This window comes from Staurois parvus, unplaced genomic scaffold, assembly GCF_062004578.1.
Source record: "Staurois parvus isolate SC_StPar_1 unplaced genomic scaffold, SC_StPar_1.0 ptg000195l, whole genome shotgun sequence".
NCBI classification, from domain to species: domain Eukaryota; kingdom Metazoa; phylum Chordata; class Amphibia; order Anura; family Ranidae; genus Staurois; species Staurois parvus.
Genome location: NW_028317991.1, coordinates 2,120,687 through 2,144,268, shown reverse-complemented (window position 1 = coordinate 2,144,268; position 23,582 = coordinate 2,120,687). Strand labels below are relative to the sequence as shown.

Genomic DNA, 23,582 nt, shown 5'->3' with positions numbered 1-23,582 from the left:
ACCATTTGAGCCCTGAAGAAGTGGGACCCGCAAAACGCGTAGACCTATCTTATAGGATACACAATGGATTCAGGAAAGATGATTTTGTATATACCAGTTTTTAATCTTTGTATGTGACCAATAACATAAATACTTTTGTGAGATATATATATATATATATATATATTCACTCTATATTGCCAAACGTATTAGGACGCCTGTCATTAAACGAACATGAGCTTTAATGGCATCCCAGTCTTAAGGTTCAATATTGAGTTGCCCATCCTTTGCAGCCGTAACAGCTTCAACTTTTTTTAAAAGTCTGTCCACAAGGTTTAGGAGTGTGTCTATGGGAAGGTTTGACCATTCTTCCAGAAGCACATTTGTGAGGTCAGGCACTGATGTCGGACGAGAAGGTCTGGCTCGCAGTCTCTTCTCTAATTCATCCCAAAGGTGTTCTATGGGGTTGAGGTCAGGACTCTGTGCAGGCCAGTCACGTTCCTCCACCCCAAACTGGCTCAGCCATGTCTTTATGGACCTTGCTTTGTGCACTGGTGTGCAGTCATGTTGGAACAGGAAGGGGCCATCCCCAAACTGTTCCCACAAAGTTGGGAGCATGAAATTGTCCAAAATGTCTTGGTATGCTGACAACCTAAAAGTTCCCTTCACTGGAACTAAGGGGCCAAGCCCAACCCCTGAAAACCAACCCCACACCATAATCCCCCCTCCACCAAATGTTACACTTGGCAAAATGCAGTCAGGCAAGTAACATTCTCCTGGCAACCGCCAAACCCAGGCACGTCCATTGGATTGCCAGACAGAGAAACGTGAGTAATCACTCCAGATAACATGTCTCCACTGCTCTAGAGTTCAGTGGCGGCGTTCTTTACACCACTGCATCTGACACTTTGCATTGCACTTGGTGATGTAAGGCTTGGATGCAGCTGCTCAGCCATGGAACCCATTCCATGAAGTTCTCTACACACTGTTGTTCTGCTAATCTGAAGGCCACACCAAGTTTGGAGGTCTTTAGCTATTGACTCTGCAGACAGTTGGTGACTTCTGCGCACTGTGTGCTTCAGCATGCATTGACCCCGAACTGTCATTTTACGTGGCCTACCATTTGGTGGCTGAGTTGCTGTTGTTCCCAATTGCTTCCACTTTATTATAATCCCACTAACAGTTGGCCCTGGAATATTTAGTAGCCAGGAAATGTCATGGATGGACTTATTGCACAGGTGGCAACCTATCACGAGACCACGCTTGGAGTCACTGAGCTCCTGAGAGTGACCCATTCTTTCACAAATATTTGTAGAAGCAGTCTGCATGCCTAGGTGCTTAATTTTATACACCTGTGGCCATGGAGGGGATTGGAACACCCAAATCCAATGATTTGAAGGGGTGTCCCAATACTATTGGCAATGTAGTGTGTGTATATATATATATATATATATATATATATATATATATATATATATATATACACACAGGGGCGGACTGACCATTTGGAAACTCGGGCACTGCCCGAGGGCCCAGGGTCAGTAGGGGGCCCCATGAGGTGCCCCTGGTACCTTTTTCATAGGCTTTTTTGAGTTTGGGCAAGGACACAGGGTCCCCATGATCCCCTATTGCCCGGGGGCCCCATGAGTTGTCAGTCCGCCCCTGTATATATATATATATATATACATATATATACATATTTCGTTTATGTTGATTTATTTGTGAACACCAGATGTATATCTAAATTTCCAATCAAAAGTTACACCAAAAATGAAAATAATCTTCAATGTTTTCGGATAAAACCTTTATAGTGTGGTATTCTGAGGGTATTGATCAAGTGTAGCAGCACTTTTTAATGTGTTCACACTAGCTGGGAAGTACTTTTTTAAGGCTTGTTGGTCCACTTTCATTTACAAAGAAAGAAAAAGGCCGACACAAACAATTTCCCTTGAATTTCAATTTCCCCCATAACATGGAAATAAATGATAAACAGCCTCCTGGCTCTCTCTTGCAGTACTACTGCTCATGCCTTCAAGCCTAGGCCTTTGGCCTGGTTCTAAAGACCAGCTCCCAATACCATTTTGTTCTTGTGCAACCTCTGCACCTTACTCTCTGCTCTCGCTGTACTCTCAGCTTCCTGCTGACCTGGCCCACTGCCTAGAACCTCTGCCTGTTCCCTCACAGACTATGCCTGGCCTGTGCCAACATGCACAGCACTGATTGCCCACTTGCAGCCTCACGGACTCCTGCGAGGAGAGGAGGCTTGAACCACTGACATGTCCTTGTCTATATCTGTTGTGCACACCGGCCTGCAGGTCTCCAGTAAGACCTGGATACACAATTAGAGGCCCAAAACTCTTCTGAGCCTCTAGACTCCAGACCCTGATCCAGGAATTACAAAACCCGGAGAAATAAGAAAAAAAAAACTTTTTCTGCTCAGAATCTACATTCTGGATCTCCTCTCTTTGCATAAATGTGTACTTTTTACCTATTTTTACAGCATGTCAGAGCTTAGTACTATCATGATATATATAGATCCATTCATGCTATATTTGCATACTCTATTTCACCTCTAGCAGCAGAACTTCTCACTTCCTTAAAGCAATTCTAAAGGTTAATTTTTTTTTGAGAAAATAACAAATATGTTTATACTTACCTGCTGTGTGTAGTGGTTTTGCACAGAGCAGCCTGGATCCTCCTCTTCTCGGGTCCCCCACAGGCTCTCCTGGCCTCTCCCTCCTGTCGAGTGCCTCCACAGCAAGCAGCTTGCTATGGGGGCTCCCGCTGCTTCCATTAACACACGGAGTCAGGCTTGGTCCCGCCCCCTCTCTCTCCTCATTGGCTGACTGGTTGTGATTGACAGCAGTGGGAGCCTATTGCTGTCTCAGCCAATGAGGAGGCAGAGACCTGGGAGAGCCGAGGCTGTCATGCACATTGCTGGATCTCAATGGGGCTCAGGTAAGTATTGAGGGGGCTGGGGAAGCTGCTGCTCATAGAAAGTTTTTTACCTGCATACATAGAATGCATGCAGGTAAAAAACCTTGAGCCTTTGCAACCTCTTCAAAATGGCTAGATGAACCTGATGACTCACATTTGATACATTCATTGTCGTCAACAAGGGACTAGACACACGCATGTGGGAAATTTTTATTTAGTTTTGACTCAGATGCATTCATTTATTGAAACTTTTTACTTAGTCATACTTGTTATGTTGAGCCACTTCATTTTCAGAATCTGTTTCAAATCTTCGGCATTCGTTTGGTTTGGGTGAGTTTGAAAAATTTTGCAGTTTTTCCAGAATATTGCTATATATTTGACAGACAGATTTGAAACTGAAGGATTCAGTATTTTTAGATGCTGGTCCAACCCACCAAGAGAACTGGCAGGAGCTGGTTGGACAATACCAACTGATATCACGTGCATTCAAATTAATGAATTAAGTGAAATTCGAGTCCATTTGTTATTCAAATCCGAATGATCAAACAAATTTAAAGGTTGAATTCATTTCCCCATAGACCTGAACTACTGTTGCATCATGTGATGTCATCTGAATGAAATGAATGCATTTGTTAACTTTATTATATCTTTTTTCCCCTGTTGGTTGACATTTGTTACAATATCCATTTGGAGATTAATATACAGCCCAATCTCCGAAAATGAAATTTTCGTTTGAAAAAACTAAATGCACATGTCAAGGGAAGTCATAGAAGAAGCATGTGAGTTATCCAGCAAAAACTGTGATCTAAGTTTTGAGTGGCTCGAGCATTTAGAGGAAACACGTATTTTCAGGAACTGAATAATTGGAGTTATTATTGCAGGAATAACTCCAGTAACCTGTTTCCCTTGAAATAGTCAGTACACATATAACTGAGGTTTTGGTGTTTGGCTGGATGTTGCAGTACTGGAACACTTACAGGCTTTTTACGTGGCATCTCTCAGGGATAGCAATGGCCATAATTGCCAGAGTTTATCACTTAAAAGAGCAGTGTGGGCAAATTGTTTTTGCCATACTTTTCTTGTGGGTCACAAGAGTGCACCTACTTTTTCTCTCATGTGACCTAAAATCAGCTGACAGTGAGCTAAAGCCCGCCGCCAGCTGACATCACAGAGTCGCTCCAGGCTCTGGAAGGATCCTGACCATATTGTCAGGATCCACCCAGCTGCCTGATTGACAGCTGCACCCCCTCCCCTTTCCAGCATGGCGCTCCTATAAGGAGTCACTGCTCTCTGTTCTGGAAAAACTGAGAACAAATCAATCAGCGACCACGTGATAATTCAACTCATAGCCGGCGTGGGATAGCTGCAGCATCTGATCGATGCTGCAGCAATAATTTATCATTTTTAAACAAGATATATATATATATATATATATACTGTATATAAAGAGCTACATTTAAGATAAGGACTTTTCTTTTGTTTTGGAGGGCTTGTTCTAATGCAGTGGTCTCCAAACTGAGGCCTGGGGGCTGGGTGCAACCCTGTGTTTGCTTATACCTGACCCTTGGGGCATTATTCCCACCACTGTCAGCAACAGTGGGGCATAGTTCCTGCCAATGACACCGACAATGGGGCAGTGGTCTTCTCACTGATACAAACAATGGGACACTATTCCCCCCTCTGACACCAATGATGGGGCACTATTACCCCACTTATACCAATGATGGGGCACTATTCCTCCCACTGACACCATTGATGGGGCACTATTCCTCCCACTGATTCAAATGATGGGGCATTAATCCTCCCACTGACTCCAATGATCGGGCACTATTCCCCCCACTGACACTGATGATGGGGCACTATTCCTCCCACTGACACAAATGATGGAGCATTAATCCTCCCACTGACACCAATGATGAGGCACTATTCCTTCCACTGACACAAATGATGGAGCATTAATCCTCCCACTGACTCCAATGATGGGGCACTATTCCTCCAACCCAATGATGGGGCACTATAATATTCCTGCCACTGACACCAATGACGGGGCCCTATTGCTCCCACTGACACTAATGATGGGGCACTATTGCTCCCACTGACACCAATGACGGGCCCTATTGCTCCCACTGACACCAATGACGGGGCCCTATTGCTCCCACTGACACTAATGATGGGGCAGTATTCCTCCCACTAATACGAATGATGTCATAACTATTGCTCCCACAGACACCAAGGAACCATTCCTCCTACTGATACCAATGAAGAGGCAACATTTTTTCACATGGACACCAATGATGGAACACTATTCCTCCCACTGACACCAATGGTGAGAACTATTCCTACCACTGACACCAATGGTGGGAACCATTTTTCCTATTGATACCAACAAAGGAGCACTATTACTCCCCCTAATACCAATAATGGGGTATTGTTTACTCCCACTGACACCAGGACACTTTCTTCTCCCACTGGCCACAGTCTGGCCCCCCTAAAGTTTGAAGGACAGTAAACTGGCCCTTTGTTTAGAGAGTTTGGAGACCCCTGTTCTACTGTATCAGCATTGGTACAAAAGTTTCAGATAGTACCCTTGTGAATGTTTTTCATTATTGCAAAATGTTTTGTTCTGAAACTTTTCAGGGTTAATGTAACATTAACTTAGTCAAACCCTGTTTTTTCCCATTGCCAAAGTTGCCAAATCGAATATAATTAGAATTTGTTAATTATTATACAGTACATGTTATTGTATAGATTTCTGTGGCCAATATAAGCAATACTGAATGCTAATGAATCAAAGAATATTCAATCCTAAGAGAAAATACCCTACGAACATTCAATCCTAAAACAATACCCTAATAACATTCAATTCTATCAGAAAATACCATAAGAATAACCAATCAGAAGAGAAACATTCAGTCCTAATGGAGAATACCCTAAGAACATTAATATCAGAAGAGAAAATACCCTACAAACATTCAATCCTAGGAGAGGAGAAAATACCCTAAAACATTTGATCCCAAGAAAAAATAGCCTAAGAACATTCGATCCTAAGAGAACATACTCTAAAGGTATTCTGCCCTATTTACACAACAGCCACAATTTTCTCCTCTATATAAAAAATCCCGAAAACGAATGAGCAATTGCTGGTCAATTCACACAGAACAAATACACATGAAGTTTCCATGGAAAATTAATTTGGCAAATCCAGTTTGTTCCAATGTTGCCAAACTGAATATATTTAGAATGCGTTTATTATTATAGGCCATTGTATGAATTTCACTAGCAAATATAAGCAGTACTGGGTGCAAAATATTCTTAGAACATACCCTATTCTTAGTAAATACACTAAGAACATTCGATCAGAACAGAAAAAACCCTAAGTATAATCAATCAGAAGACAAAAAACCCTAAGAACACTCAACCTTATGACAAGTACTCTAAGAACTTTCACTCCTAGGAAAAAGTACCCTAAGAGCATTTGATCCTAAGAAAATTTTTTTAGTATATTCAATCAGAAGAGAAAACACCCTAAAAACATTCAAGCTCAAGACACAATACCCAAGGAACCTTCAATCCTAATAAAAAGTACCCAAGGAACATTTGATCCTAAGCCAAAATACGCAAAGAACATTAGATCAGAAGGGAAAAAAAACCCAAGTATATTCAATCAGAAGAGACAATACCCTAAGAACATTCAACCCTATGACAAAGTACCCTAAGAAATTTTTATTCTAAGATAAAAAACCTTAATATTTTTCATCAGAAGAGAAAATACTCTAAGAGCATTCAACCCTATGGCAAAGTACCCTAAGAAACTTCAATCCTAATAAAAAAAATACCCTAAGAACATTTTATTCTAAGAGAAAATATGCTAAGAACATTGAAGCCTAAGACACAGTACCCTAAGAACATTCAATTCTAACAAAAATTACCCTTAGAACATTTGAATATACGAGAAAATACACTCAGAACATTCAATCCTATGACAATCCTATGATCTTAAGAGAAAACCCCCTTAGTATATTCGATCAAAAGAGAAAATACCCTAGGAACATTCAACCCTAAGACATAGTACCCTAAGAAACCTCAATCCTAATAAAAAAAATACCATAAGAATATTTGCTCCTAGGAGAAAATACACTCAGAACATTCAATCCTATGACAAAGTACCCTAAGAATCTTCAATCCTAAGAACAAGTACCCTAAGAACATTTGATTCTAAGAAAAAAACCTTAGTATTTTTCATCAGAAGAGAAAATACCCTAAGAACATTCAACCCTAAAACAAAGTACCCTAATAAACTTCAATCCTAATAAAAAAATACCCTAAGAACATTTGATTCTAAGAGAAAATATACTAAGAACATTCAAGCCTAAGACAAAGTACCCTAAGAACTTTCAATCCTAATAAAAGTACCCTAAGAACATTTGATCCTAAGAGAAAATACCCTCAGAACATTCGATCAGAAGAGAAAAAAGTATAAGTATATTCAATCAGAAGAGAAAATACGCTAAGAATATTCACCCCTTTGACAATGTACCCTAAGAACCTTCAATCCCAAGAAAAAGTACCCTAAGAACATATGATCCTAAGAGAAAAACCCCTTAGTGTATTTGGTCAAAAGAGAAAATACGATAGGAACATTCAGTCCTAAGACAAAGTACCGTAAGAAACTTCAATCCTGATAAAAAAAATACCCTAAGAATATTTGATCCTAAGAGAAAATATACTAAGAGCATTCAAGCCTAAGACAATGAACCCTAAGAACCTTCAATCCTAATAAAAAGTACCCTAAGAACATTTGAATCTAAGAGAAAATACACTGAGAACATTCAACCCATTGACAAAGTACCCTAAGAACTTTCAATCGTAAGAAAAAGTACCCTAAGAACATTTGAAAAAAAATATAATTATATTCGATTAGAAGAGAAAATACCCTAAGAACATTCAAGCTCAAGACACAGTACCCAAGGAACCTTCAATCCTAATAAAACGTGCCCTGAGAACATTTGATCCTAAGACAAAATGGGGTTTATTTACTAAAGTTGGAGAGTCCAAAATCAGACTCCCTTCTGCATAGAAACCAATCAGCTTCCAGGTTTCATTGCCAAAGCTTCATTGAACAAGCTGAGGTTAGAAGCTGATTGGTTTCTATGCAGAAGGGAGTCTGATATTGGACTCTCCAGCTTTAGTAAATAAACCCCAATATGTCAACAACATGCAATCAGAAGGGAAAAAAAAACAAGTATTTTTGATCAGAAGAGAAAATGCCCTAAGAATATTCAGCCCTAAGACAAAGTACCCTAAGAAATTTCAATCATAATAAAAAAAACCCCTAAGAACATTTGATCTCTAAGAGAAAATATACTAAGAACATACAAGCCTAAGGCATAGTGTCCTAATAAAAAGTTCCCTAAGAACATTCGATCAGAAGAGAAAAAAAGTATAAGTATATTCAATTAGAAGAGAAAATACCCTAAGAATATTCAACCCTATGACAATGTACCCTAAGAACCAGCAATTCTAAGAAAAAGTACCCTAAGATCCTTCAATCCTAACAAAAAGTACCCTAAGAACCTTCAATCCTAATAAAAAATACCCTAAGAACCTTAAATCCTAATAAAAAGTACCCTAAGAAACTTCAATCCTAAAAAAAGTACCCTAAGGACATTTGATTCTAAGAAAACAAATCTTAGTATATTAGATCAGTAGAGAAAATACCCTAAGAACATTCAAGCCCAAGACACAGTACCCAAGGAACCTTCAATCCTAATAAAAAGTATCCAAGGAACATTTGATCCTAAGACAAAATACGTAATGAACATTCCAAAGGAAAAAAGCCCCAAGTATATTGGATCAGAAGGGAAAATACCGTTCAGCCCTAAGACAAAGTACCCTAAGAAACTTCAATCATAAAAAAAAAAATACCCTAAGAACATTTGATCCTAAGAGAAATTATACTAAGAACCTTCAATCCTAAGGAAAAGTAACCTAAGAAACTTCAATCCTAATAAAAAAAAAGAAAAGAAAATACCCTAAGAACATTTGATCCTAAGAGAAAATATACTAAGAACATACAAGCCTAAGACATAGTACCCTAAGAACCTTCAATCCTAATAAAAAGTACCCTAAGAACATTTGATCCTAAGAGAAAATACCCCATGAACATTCGATCAGAAGAGAAAAAAAGCATAAGTATATTCAATTAGAAGAGTAAATACCCTAAGAATATTCAACCCTATGACAATGTACTCTACAAACCTTCAATCCTAAGAAAATGTACCCTAAGATCCTTCAATCCTAAGAAAAAGTACCCTAAGAACCTTCAATCCTAAGGAAAAGTACCCTAAGAACCTTCAATCCTAAGAAAACGTACCCTAAGATCCTTCAATCCTAAGAAAAAGAATCCTAAGAACCTTCAATCCTAAGAAAACGTACCCTAAGAACCTTCAATCCTAAGAAAAAGTACCCTAAGAACCTTCAATCCTAAGAAAAAGTACCCTAAGAACCTTCAATCCTAAGAAAATGTACCCTAAGAACCTTCAATCTTAAGAAAAAGTAACCTAAGAACATTTGATTCTAAGAAAAAAAATGTTTAGTATATTCAGTCAGAGAACAAACTACCTTAGGAACATGGAACTGTAAGACAAAGTACCCTAAGAACCTTCAATCCTAAGAAAAAGTACCCTAGAAACATTCAATAATAGGAGAAAATAACCTACGAGCGTTTCATCCTAGGAGAATATACACTAAGAACATTAGACCAAAAGAAAAAACAAAGAATATTTGATCCTAAGAGAAAATACCAGGAGAACTTTTGCTCCAGTTCATACCTGAGCAAAGCCTAAACACGGCATATTCCTTGTTTTTTTGAAGAGCGTTTTTCAGGTATATTATCAGTGATTTTGCATGTGTATCAAGCTTCAGGAGGAATTTTTTCCTGGGCTTGGCAATCGGAGAAGAACAGTTCTTTAGGAAGAGAGGAATTCTTCAAGCAGAACAATGAGTACAAAACATGCATACCATGCGTTTACAGAAGTTCCAACTGCGGTCTATGGGATCAAAAACACCTGAATATGCTAAAAAAAGGAGCTTGTGTCCTTTTTTTGAGCATAGGGTTCCTTAGCGTACAAGTGTGAACAAGAATAATTTGAAAGAATGGCTTCTGCGTTTTCAGGTCGAAGTTAAATGTAGGGAAATGACCAGAAAGAGAACATTCAATTTCAGCCACACCTTTATAACAATACAGGTTCATTTACGCAGTACAAACATACATGCAGTTTCAAAGGACGAATAGCTATTTTTTTTGTTTTTTTTTTAATAAATTGAGCCCCTAAAGTTCCCAGGTTCCCCTACCCATCCCAATGGGGTTTTATAGTCATCGCATTATACTTTATTTGTTTCATCAATGTAGCAAGAAGACAGCAGGTCGGGGGATCAAAGTACGGAATGGAAGTAAGACTACAATGAGATCTCAACCACTCTATAGTTTTTCGGATGAAAACTGCTGTTTGGTGAGTTAATGTTCTTCCGTTGTGCTTGCAATGCTCATGTTTCCTCCCATCACTGCATTAAACGGATTCCAACCAACACCAGTATTATGGTGCCTCTGGGCACCATAATACAAATTAAATTGTAAGCGTGTCCAGACAGGGACTCATTTGAATTCTTCGGTGTAAAGCATTGCAGAATATGCCAGTGCCTTATATAAGTGGCAAACAAGTAAAGCAAATATCAGTTTGGATGGATCGAGCATTTTGTCGGTGCTCTATAAATCCTATATAATAATACCATTTAATACCACCTTTACGTCACTGCATGCTGAACACAAAAAAAAGAGAAGAGGATGAATCCAGTGGTATGGCAGCACCTACCTTCCAGCCAGAACGCAGCTTCATTCCCATTGACGCCTGTTCCTTCATGTGTTTGCCATCAACAAATAGCTCAAATCTGCAGACAGTCCTGTCCCTCCGGGGGCACAGTATAGTCTTTAGGCAACTGCTGTGATATCAAGGGAGGCGAGTAAGGGAGTGTGTCTAAACTGCTCCACATTGTGAAAGGCAAGGGAGTGGGAGAGGCATGCTCAAGTGGGCTGATGACAATAGATATATTTCCTGCTGTATGCATTCCCACCATTCAGACGCGTGCAAGAACAGATCTCAGGCTGTGGATTAACCATTTTAATATCAGGGCAAGCCATGGCAGGCTGAACTGGGTAATGGCGTCATTAAAAAATAGAAGAAGCAAGATAAATAAAATAAAAAGACAAACATATAATGAAAAAAATTATATTAAGTAAAAATAATCAAATAATAACATTGATAATAATAAATAACAAAATTAAAATAAAATAATAATAATAACAATAATAATAATAATAATGAGATAAATAGATAAATAAAAATATAATTAAAAAATAAATAAAAATATAATAAAAAAATAAATAATATTAATAATATTAAACAAAATAATAATAATGAGATACATAAAAATTTAAATATACTTAAAAATAAATAAATAATATTAATAATATTAAACAAAGTAATAGTAATAATTATTATTATTATATAAAAATAATAATACATAAAAATAATGATAATAATAATAAGTTTTAAAAAATAATAATAATAATAAAAAAAAAGAATCGTGTTATGGCGTCATTAAAAAAAAGAAGAAGCAAGATAAATAAAAGCTAAATTAAAAAAAGACAAACGTATGATGAAAAAAATAATAAGTAAAAATAATCAAATAATAATATTGATAATAATAAATAATAAAATGAAAATAATAATAATAACAACAATGCAATGTTACATTTTTTGCTTTGGGTTTAATATCACTTTAAATGGTGCCTGCTCACCCAGGTGTATAGGAGTCATTTGTCTGCTGATAAAGAAAAGGCCTTTGATCAGGTGGACTGGCAATTCCTGTGCTCCCCCCTTCCCTACAGTAGGTGGGGCATCACATGGCTGCAATGAGGGTGAATGAAGCCCAATCTGATTATTTCCCCCTGTCCAATTGGAACCAACAGGGATGCCGCTATCCCTAATAATTTTTATCTTCACCCTTGAGCGACTCCTTTGTAAAGTGAGATCTGACCCAAATATTCATGGACTACCCCTGGCTATTACAGAACAAAAGATCGCTGCTTATGCTGACACACTTTTCCATTCTGAGTCCTCCCTGCCACGTCATTAACCTCCCTGGCGGTCTGATTATTTCAGATTTTTGGTGCTGAAATATGTAGTTTTTTTATTGTAGGCCTGTAATTTTTAGGAATAACTCGAACAAGAGTCTAGTAAACATCCCGGGTATGATAAAATTTGAAACATGAAACCATAAATTATAATTTAATAAATAATCATAAAAAATAATAATATAATTATACATTTAATTCAATAATATAATCAAACCAAAAACACTGAAATTTGAAATATAGCGCCAAGTTCGCACATCGCTGAGCAAAGTCGCAAAATCATTTTCAGTGTCTGATGACGAATTTCCCCCACGAATCATTATCACTCAATTCTGCAAGTGGTTCTGATTTACTATCGCTGTTCTCTAGCTGGTCTAAAACCGCTTTTGACCTAAAGGGACACTTTTTGGACGCCATGGACGTTTCTCAGTTTCCAGGCAGAAAGAACAGTAAAAATGCAGGCAGGGCGCCGGACAAAGCACTCGGGACAAAATGTATGTGAAATGGGTTGAAACAGCAATGTTTTGCTATGTAAAATTTTTTTTGAAAAAAATGACATTTTTTAAAATTTTTAAATTTCCCGCCGCCGGTGGCGCCCGTACGTCCCGACGTCACAGGGACCGGAACACAGAAGCCGGATGCCAGCATCGGCCGGAGGAGATGGCCGGGGACGCTGCAGGGGACACATCGTGGGAGCGCAGGACAAGGTAAGCTCTGCAGGGAATCCCTGAGCAACGCCGCATGGTAAGCCCGTGTGTAGCTCGGGGTTACCGCTTTTGGTACAAACATCTTACCCCGAGCTACACTCGGGAATACCGCCAGGGAGGTTAACATTGTTCACTCTGTATGGTGAACTTTCACATTTATCCATTAATTATTTGAGATCGGAGGCCCTGAATATCACTCTTCCGAATGACGGAGTTGGCAGCATAAAATAATCTTCCCCGTTCCATTGGGCCTCCTTGGATTTGAAGGCACTAACATTTTTCCGAACCCATCCACACTGTACGAGGCCACATTTACCCAGCAGAAATCAGACTGGACCTTCAGAAAGTGGCACGTGTGAACACATAGTTCGGCAGGTGCAGCACCAAGATTGCCCCAGATTTTATATTTAATCAAGCGCTGGCCATTCAAATCCATCAATCCCTTTTTTGCCTCTCTGCGCACCTTGCTAACTACCATATTTTTTGCTCTATAAGACGCACCTGACCATAAGATGCACCTAGGTTTTAGAGGAGGAAAACAAGAAAAAAAATATTCTGAACCAATGGACTGCATACATAGTACAGGAAATGACCAGAGACTGCGGACATAGTACAGGAGATGACCAGAGACTGTGGACACAGTACAGCAGATGACCAGAGACTGCGGACACAGTACAGGAGATGACCAGAGACAGCAGACATAGTACAGGAGATGACCAGAGACTGCGGACACAGTACAGGAGATGACCAGAGACTGCGGATATAGTACAGGAGATGACCAGAGACAGCAGACATAGTACAGGAGATGACCAGAGACTGTGGACACAGTACAGGAGATGACCAGAGACTGCGGACACAGTACAGGAGATGACCAGAGACTGCGGACATAGTACATGAGATGACCAGAGACTGCGGACACAGTACAAGAGATGACCAGAGACTGCGGATAGTACAGGGGATGACCAAGAGACTGCGGACACAGTACAGGAGATGACCAGAGACTGCGGACACAGTACAGGAGATGATCAGAGACTGCGGACACTGTACAGGAGATGACCAGAGACTGCGGACACAGTACAGGAGATGACCAGAGACTGCGGACACAGTACAGGAGATGACCAGAGACTGCGGACATAGTACAGGAGATGACCAGAGACTGCGGACATAGTACAAGAGATGACCGTAGACTGCGGACACAGTACAGGAGATGACCAGAGACTGCGGACATAGTACAGGAGATGACCAGAGACTGGGAACATAGTACAGGAGATGACCAGAGACTGCGGACATAGTACAAGAGATGACCATAGACTGCGGACACTGTACAGGAGATGACCAGAGACTGCGGACATAGTACAGGAGATGTTCAGAGACTGCGGACATAGTACAGGAGATGACCAGAGTCTGTAGACACAGTACAGGAGATGACCAGAGACTGCGGATAGTACAGGGGATGACCAAGAGACTGCGGACACAGTACAGGAGATGACCAGAGATTGCGGACATAGTACAGGAGATGACCAGAGACTGTAGACACAGTACAGGAGATGACCAGAGATTGCGGACATAGTACAGGAGATGACCAGAGTCTGTAGACACAGTACAGGAGATGACCAGAGACTGCGGATAGTACAGGGGATGACCAAGAGACTGCGGACACAGTACAGGAGATGACCAGAAACTGGGGACACAGTACAGGAGATGACCAGAGACTGCGGACACAGTACAGGAGATGACCAGAGACTGTGGACACAGTACAGGAGATGACCAGAGACTGCGGACACAGTACAGGAGATGACCAGAGACTGCGGACATAGTACAGGAGATGACCAGAGACTGGGGACATAGTACAGGAGATGACCAGAGACTGCGGACACAGTGCAGGAGATGACCAGAGACTGCGGACACAGTACAGGAGATGGTCAGAGACTGCGGACATAGTACAAGAGATGACCAGAGTCTGTAGACACAGTACAGGAGATGACCAGAGACTGCGGATAGTACAGGGGATGACCAAGAGACTGCGGACACAGTACAGGAGATGACCAGAGTCTGTAGACACAGTACAGGAGATGACCAGAGACTGCGGATAGTACAGGGGATGACCAAGAGACTGCGGACACAGTACAGGAGCTGACCAGAGACTGCGGACACAGTACATGAGATGACCAGAGACTGCGGACACAGTACAGGAGATGACCAGAGACTGCGGACACAGTACAGGAGATGACCAGAGACTGCGGACACAGTGCAGGAGATGACCAGAGACTGCGGACATAGTACAGGAGATGACCAGAGACTGCGGACATAGTACAGGAGATGACATTATCTGTTTTGTCATGAGGCAAACAATCAAGCATCTGGAGTGTTAGCACAAAAACATGGAGACAAGTACAAACTGGTAGGTTACTATTCCCAGCCACTGGACCCTGTCATCTGTGCAGCAGCGCCATGTGTGAAAGCCACGGCTGCTGCAGCAGTGATGGTGGAAAAAACTGCTGAAATAGTGTTGGAAAACACTTTGATTTTAACCTCCCTGGCGGTCTGATTATTTCAGATTTTTGGTGCTGAAAGCGGTACCATTATTTTGCATGGAAATATGTAGTTTTTTTATTGTAGGCTGTAATTTTTAGGAATAACTCACTGAAATCTGTCCAAACAAGAGTCTATTAAACATCCCGAGTATGATAAAATTTGAAACACGAAATCATAAATTATGATTTAATAAATAATCATAAAAAATAATAATATAATAATAATACATTTAATTCAATAATGTAATCAAACCAAAAACACTGAAATTTTAAATATAGCACCAAGTTCGCACATCACTGAGCAAAGTCACAAAATCATTTTCAGTGTCTGATGACGAATTTCCCCACAAATCATTATCACTCAATTCTGCAAGTGGTTCTGATTTACTATCGCTGTTCTCTAGCTGGTCTAAAACCGCTTTTGACCTAAAGGGACACTTTTTGGACCCCATGGACGTTTCTCAGTTTCCAGGCAGAAAGAACAGTCAAAATGCAGACAGGGCACAGGACAAAGCACTCGGGACAAAATGTATGTGAAATGGTTTGAAACAGCAATGTTTTACTATGTAAAATCGTTTTGAAAAAAATGACATTTTTAAAAAATTTTCAAATTTCCCGCCGCCGGCGGCGCCCATACGTCCCGGCGTCACAGGGACCGGAACACAGGAGCCGGATGCTGGCATCAGCCGGAGGAGATGGCCGGGGATGCTGCAGGGGATACATCGCGGGAGCGAAGGACAAGGTAAGCTCTGCAGGGAATCCCTATGCAGCGCCGCATAGTAAGCCCGAGTGTAGCTCGGGGTTACCGCTTTTGGTACAGACATTTTACCCCGAGCTACACTCGGGAATACCGTTAGGGAGGTTAATGGTTGCTCATGCAGTAGAACAAGTGTTGAATCATATCAATACCAAACATCTGTCTGCTGCCAGATTGACCAGGTATGACCTGGCATTACTCACACCAAGTAACATAATAATTAAAAGGAGTAATGTGCTGAATCCGGCAACACTGTTACCTGTCATGCCTGACCCACTAGAGGAGTGGGAGCATGTCAAGGTCCTACCTTTTCCCAGAGGTTATGTTACTCCATGTGCTAGCATCCATCTTGGATTTCTGCTGAGCATGATGGGAATCTTTTATGCCTTCAGGTCTCTGAGGTCCATCCCCCAGAGGGGTGTGGCTGAGTACATATAAGCCTGGGATCTGCACATGCTCTTTGCACTTGTGTCTTGTGTCTTTGTCTTGCTACAGCTCTGTGTATACGCTCGTGACTCTTCTGGTATTCTGACTCGGCTTGTGACTAAGACCATTCTCTGCGTTTCCCTTTGATCTGACCTTCTGTTGCTGAACCCGGCCCGTGACCTGTGATTCTCTGTCTACTGTTCTGTACTGTTTTGTCCCGTTGTTATTGACCCGGCTTGTCTGACTACGCTATTGTCATTCTCACCAACTACACGCCATTGGCGGCGGCCATTACCGCAGCTGGGGTGTCTCGGGGGCCGCGACCTGGTCCCTGGTTGCGTCAAGTCCATCCCCACCATCAGGGGCCCTGGTGAAGGGCAGCCTGGGACTTAGACTCCGCGCCCTGAGGGACTTCAGTCTGTTGGTGGTGGTTGTCGTCAGCCAGTGCGTTACCCTGCCACTAGGCCTACCTGTCCGTTCCACGGCCCTGCCCTGACAGAGCATGACTGTAATAGTGAAACAGAGGCCTACTATGAGTTACCAGGAACAGTGACAGATGTAGCCCTGGAAAACCCAGATATGGAACTTGTTGGTTATGTGTTAGAGAAGACACTGGTAGCAATGAGGCAGAACTCTGACTTTACTTGTGTGGCTTAAGTTGCAAGCATACAAAACACATTTCAGCAGACATCTTGGTTTTAGAAGAGAGGAAGAGAAGAGGAGAGAGAACCAACAAGTTTTACACATATGCACAACTGGTAACCTTAGTGTACAGTGCCATCTACTGGTCAAGTGATATTAACACACAATACTATTTAGTACATGCTGTTGTATCTCCAACAGAACTATGGGTAGATGGTTCCCGATACTATACAGAAAAAGGTTCACCTGTGACAGGAATGGCCAGAGTGGACCAGGAAAAGGTGATATTCCAGGAAGCCTTACCAAACCATTGTTCAGCTCAAGTGGCTGAATTGGAAGCTTTGGTAAAAGCATGCCAATTAGCAGAAGGTAAATCGGTCAACATGTATACTGATTCACGTTATGCTTTTGGAGTAGTCCATGATTATGCAGCATTGTGGAAATGTAGGATTTACTTAACCTCTCAAGGTAAGCCAATTAAAAATGCTGCTCAGGTAATGGCCTTGTTGGAAGCTATCACCTTACCAGTTGCTGTTGCTATAATAAAGGTTCACACAAGGGGAGATGATCCCATCACTATGGGAAACCAGAGAGCAGATAAAGCTGCTAAAGAAGCTGCTCTGGTTCCTTTGAGTGAAAGGAAAAGTGACAGAGTGTGTTTTTTGAAAGACACACCTGATGAGGAAACATTAGGCAAGCTGCAAAATGCAGCATCTCAAAAAGAGATAAGTACAGGTGAAACTCAAAAAATTAGAATATCGTGCAAAAGTTCATTTATTTCAGTAATGCAACTTAAAAGGTGAAACTAATATATGAGATAGACTCATTACATGCAAAGCAAGATAGTTCAAGCCGTGATTTGTCATAATTGTGATGATTATGGCTTACAGCTCATGAAAACCCCAAATCCACAATCTCAGAAAATGAGAATATTGTGAAAAGGTGCAATATTCTCGGCTCAAAGTGTCCCACTCTAAGCAGCTAATTAAGCCATAACATCTGCAAAGGGTTCCTGAGCCTTTAAATGGTCTCTCAGTCTGGTTCAGTAGGAATCACAATCATGGGAAAGACTGCTGACCTGACAGTTGTGCAGAAAACCATCATTGACACCCTCCATAAGGAGGGAAAGCCTCAAAAGGTAATTGCAAAAGAAGTTGGATGTTTCCAAAGCGCTGTATCAAAGCACATTAATAGAAAGTTATGTGGAAGGGAAAAGTGTGGAAGAAAAAGGTGCACAAGCAGCAGGGATGACCGCAGCCTGGAGAGGATTGTCAGGAAAAGGCCATTCAAAAGTGTTGGGGACTTTCACAAGGAGTGTACTGAGGTTGGAGTCAGTGCATCAAGAGCCACCACACACAGACGGATCCTGGACATGGGCTTCAAATGTCGTATTCCTCTTGTCAAGCTGCTCCTGAACAACAAACAACGTCAGAAGCGTCTTACCCGGGCTAAAGAAAAACAGACCTGGTCTGTTGCTCAGTGGTACAAAGTCCTCTCTGATGAAAGCAACTTTTGCATCTCATTTGGAAACCAAGGACCCAGAGTATGGAGGAAGAATGGAGAGGCACACATGGAATGTGCAAGAATGGAGATGCTTGAAGTCCAGTGTGAAGTTTCCACAGTCTGTGTTGATTTGGGGAGCCATGTCATCTGCTGGTGTTGGTCTACTGTACTTCATTAAGTCCAGGGTCAACGCAGCCGTCTACCAGGAGTTTTTGGAGCACTTCATGCTTCCTTCCGCAGACGAGCTTTATGGGGATGCTGACTTCATTTTGCAGCAGGACTTGGCACCTGTCCACACTGCCAAAAGCACCAAAACCTGGTTCAATGACCGTGGGATTACTGTGCTTGACTGGCCAGCAAACTCACCTGACCTCAACCCCAAAGAGAAAGATGAGAGACATGAGACCGAACAATGCAGAAGAGCTGAAGGCCGCTATTGAAGCATCCTGGTCTTCCATAACACCTCAGCAGTGCCACAGGCTGATAGCTTCCATGCCACGCCGCATTAAGTTAGTAATTGCTGCAAAAGGGGCCCAAACCAAGTACTGAGTACATATGCATGCTTATACTTTTCAGAGGTCCAATATTGTTCTATGTACAATCCTTTTTTTATTGATTGCCTGTAATATTCTAATTTTCTGAGATTGTGGATTTGGGGTTTTCATGAGCTGTAAGCCATAATCATCACAATTATGACAAATCACGGCTTGAACTATCTTGCTTTGCATGTAATGAGTCTATCTCATATATTAGTTTCACCTTTTAAGTTGCATTACTGAAATAAATGAACTTTTGCACGATATTCTAATTTTTTTAGTTTCACATGTAAATGGCTTCTCAGCCGTTCCATGGCCAGGTGTGTGTTATTCCCTCATTATCCCAATTACAATGAGCAGATAAAAGGTCCAGAGTTAATTTCAAGTGTGCTATTTGCATTTGGAATCTGTTGCTGTCAACTCTCAAGATGAGATCCAAAGAGCTGTCGCTATCAGTGAAGCAAGCCATCATTAGGCTGAAAAAACAAAACAAACCCATCAGAGAGATAGCAAAAACATTAGGCGTGGCCAAAACAACTGTTTGGAACATTCTTAAAAAGAAGGAACGCATCGGTGAGCTCAGCAACACCAAAAGACCCGAAAGACCACGGAAAACAACTGTGGTGGATGACCGAAGAATTCTTTCCCTGGTGAAGAAAACACCCTTCACAACAGTTGGCCAGATCAAGAACACTCTCCAGGAGGTAGGTGTATGTGTGTCAAAGTCAACAATCAAGAGAAGACTGCACCAGAGTGAATACAGAGGGTTCACCACAAGATGTAAACCATTGGTGAGCCTCAAAAACAGAAAGGCCAGATTGGAGTTTGCCAAACGACATCTAAAAAAGCCTTCACAGTTCTGGAACAACATCCTATGGACAGATGAGACCAAGATCAACTTGTACCAGAGTGATGGGAAGAGAAGAGTATGGAGAAGGAAAGGAACTGCTCATGATCCTAAGCATACCACCTCATCAGTGAAGCATGGTGGTGGTAGTGTCATGGCGTGGGCATGTATGGCTGCCAATGGAACTGGTTCTCCTGTATTTATTGATGATGTGACTGCTGACAAAAGCAGCAGGATGAATTCTGAAGTGTTTCGGGCAATATTATCTGCTCATATTCAGCCAAATGCTTCACAACTCATTGGACGCCGCTTCACTGTGCAGATGGACAATGACCCAAAGCATACTGCAAGAGGAACCAAAGAGTTTTTTAACCACTTGAGCTCCTGAGGATTTACCCCCCTTAATGACCAGGCCTCTTTTTGCTACTTGGCGCTGCACTAATTCAACTGATAATTGCGCGGTCATGCAATGCTGCACCCAAACAAAATTTACGTCCTTTTTTTCATACAAATAGAGCTTTCTTTTGGTGGTATTTGATCATCTGTGCGCTTTTTATTTTTCACGCTATAAACAAAAAAATGCCAAACATTTTGAAGAAAAACAATATTTTTTATTTTCAGCTATAAAAAATATATAGTAAACTCAAAGTTGGTTATAAATTTAGGCCAAAATGTATTCTGCTCCATGTTTTTGGTAAAAAAATCCCAATAAGTGTATATTGATTGCTTTTTGTGGAAGTTATAGCGTCTACAAACTATGGTATAAATACTGCAATTTACGCCATTTTTCTGCTATACAGCGCAGCGCTAGTTTAACGGACAATTGCACGGTCTTGCAATATGGTACATTAATTAAATTTGCATCCTTTTTTTCCCCACAAATTGAGCTTTCTTTTGGTGGTATTTGATCGCCTGTGCGGTTTTTATTTTTTGCGCTATAAAAAAAAAGGCTGACAATTTTGAGGAAAAAAAAACAATATTTTGGACTTTTTGCTATAAAACCTGTCCAGTAAAAAAAAAATGCAAAAATCAAATTTAGTCATAAATTTCTGCCAAAATCTATTCTGCGACATGTCTTTGCTAAAAAAAAACCCAATACGTGTAAATTAATTGGTTTACGTGAAAGTTACAGCGTTTACAAATGGCGGGAAAGATACTGGGATTTTTAGTGTTTTTTTTATACTGATAATGGCGGCGATCAGCGAATTATGGCGGCGATCAGGGACTTATGGCAGCAACCAGCGACTTATGTCGGGACTGTGGCGGACATTTTGACATTGGGGGGTACTGACTTGGGGTCACTGACATCCCCAAAAACACTAATACAGTGATCAGTGCAAAAAAAAAAAAACTGACACTGTACTAATGGCAATGGGGAGGAAGGGGTTAACTTTATTTAGCAGGGAAGGGTTATAGGAGTGAGGGGAGTGTTTTACTAGGGGGCGGGGGTGTGTGCTGGGCGGGACAAGGCTGATCGAGAAAGAAAAACTGTTCTTTCTCGATCAGCTCATCCTCGAGCTGTCAGGGAAGTGACAGACAGCACAGCTACTGCAGCTGTGCTCTCTGTCACTGTTTGCCGCCGATCACCGGGACATAGCCGCTAAGGAGCGGCTGTGACCCGGCGACTGACATCTGCGGCAGAGAACCGCGGGACAAATAGGGCGGCGGTTTTGTCTGTGAGTGCCGTCCTGCCGCCGTATATGTACAGTGGCTGGGCGGCATGCGGTTGAGGGAAAGAAGTGGAATGTTATGCAATGGCCAAGTCAATCACCTGACCTGAATCCGATTGAGCATGCATTTCACTTGCTGAAGACAAAACTGAAGGGAAAATGCCCCAAGAACAAGCAGGAACTGAAGACAGTTGCAGTAGAGGCCTGGCAGAGCATCACCAGGGATGAAACCCAGCGTCTGGTGATGTCTATGCGTTCCAGACTTCAGGCTGTAATTGACTGCAAAGGATTTGCAACCAAGTATTAAAAAGTGAAAGTTTGATTTATGATGATTATTATTCTGTCCCATTACTTTTCGTCCCTTAACAAGTGGGAGGCACATATGCAAACTGTGGTAATTCCTACACCGTTCACCTGATTTGGATGTAAATACCCTCAAATTAAAGCTGACAGTCTGCAATTAAAGCACATCTTGTTCGTTTCATTTTAAATCCATTGTGGTGGTGTATAGAAACAAAAATTTTAGAATTGTGTTGATGTCCCAATATTTATGGACCTGACTGTAGATTACATGCAGCTGCCAAAGGTAGGAATGTATGGATTCTGTTTAACAGAATAGATGTTTTTTCAGGATGGTTGGAAGCTTTCCCAGTAGGAAAAGCCACAGCAACAGCAACAGCCAAGAAACTGATACAGGAAGTAGTATGTAGGTATGGAATCCCAGAAACAATAGAGAGTGACAGAGGGAAACACTTTACAGGTCAGGTAATGAAGGAAATACTGACAGCTTTTAACATTGAACAACGCTTGCATACACCATACAACCCTGCTGCAAGTGGTAAAATAGAAAAATATAATGTGTTATTAAATGCAAAGCTGGGAAAAATTAAAGCAGAGAGAGGATTGAATTGGTTACAAGGATTGCCAATTGCATTATTCTCCCTCCGAACTACTCATAAACAGAGGGGAAAGTTATCTCCTTATGAGATACCTTTTGGATCAGTGCCAAAGACAGGTTTGTATTACCCACAGACATCAAACAAATCCTATGGTACACTCACAGAGTATGTAATAGGATTACAGAAACACCTTAATCAGTTGCATAACAAAATCTATGCCTCACTTCCAGATCCAGATCATCTTGAAGGGACACATAAGTTGCAACCAGGTGACTGGGTGATGCACCAGAGGAGAGGTCTTGAGCCCAGGTGGACAGGACCCCATCAAGTGGTACTGGTGACCCCAACAGCTGTAAAGTTTGAGGGGAAGGAGGCTTGGGTGCATGCATCAATCACACTGCAAACACGTGCATAAGGCCGTGGTACCTGAGCAACCAGGCTAGCTTAAGGGATGAGGCCTCGGAGGGGGCCCCTAATCTTGGCAGACGGTGCTTAGGAAAAATATATATTTAAGTGTTCTTGCATGGCAAGACCACTTCCTGTTATCTCACATATATATTCTTATTATTATAGCCAAATTTACCACCCTAACTCCTCCCACAGTTTTTATACTACATAGACAGTAATATACTGAAACGTGCGGATTGTTCCCGATTGGTGTGCTAATACTTTGTGGAATGTTTCGCCGAATGGTTCACGAAATATCGGCGTTTTTGTGGTGAAATTGGTTCCATAGGAATGAATGGTGGAATGTTCAAAACTAGAGTGGGAGCTGACAAAAGCTAGAGTGTGAGGTGAAAAATCCAGACATGATTTCTAAACTGCCATCACTCCTTCATTTTCAAGCCCACCTACACAAATCTTATATCAAAACGTTATCCCTGCTGCCACTAAAATGTTCACGGCTAAGCCATAGTCCTTATAGTTTTCACAATATGACCCTTTGTTTGCA

General features: G+C 41.2%; 1 protein-coding gene across 4 annotated transcripts in view; it reads right to left on the bottom strand.

Moving 5' to 3' along the window:
* The window catches only part of LOC149461656 (beta-1,3-galactosyltransferase 5-like), an 80,479-nt gene that overhangs the window by 43,224 nt on the left and 13,673 nt on the right, over positions 1 to 23,582 (bottom strand). The window contains exon 1 of one of the 4 annotated variants that reach the window (XM_089677889.1): positions 10,788 to 11,028. The exons of 2 other annotated variants lie outside the window; for them this stretch is intronic. Coding sequence is in view for 1 of the 2 variants with exons in the window: in XM_089677890.1 (XP_089534016.1) it covers positions 10,788 to 10,835 (48 nt within the window). In the remaining variant the exon portion in view is untranslated. Of the gene's footprint in view, positions 1 to 10,787; positions 11,029 to 23,582 lie in introns of those variants that run through there. One more of the 4 variants, XM_089677890.1, reaches the window with a different exon arrangement.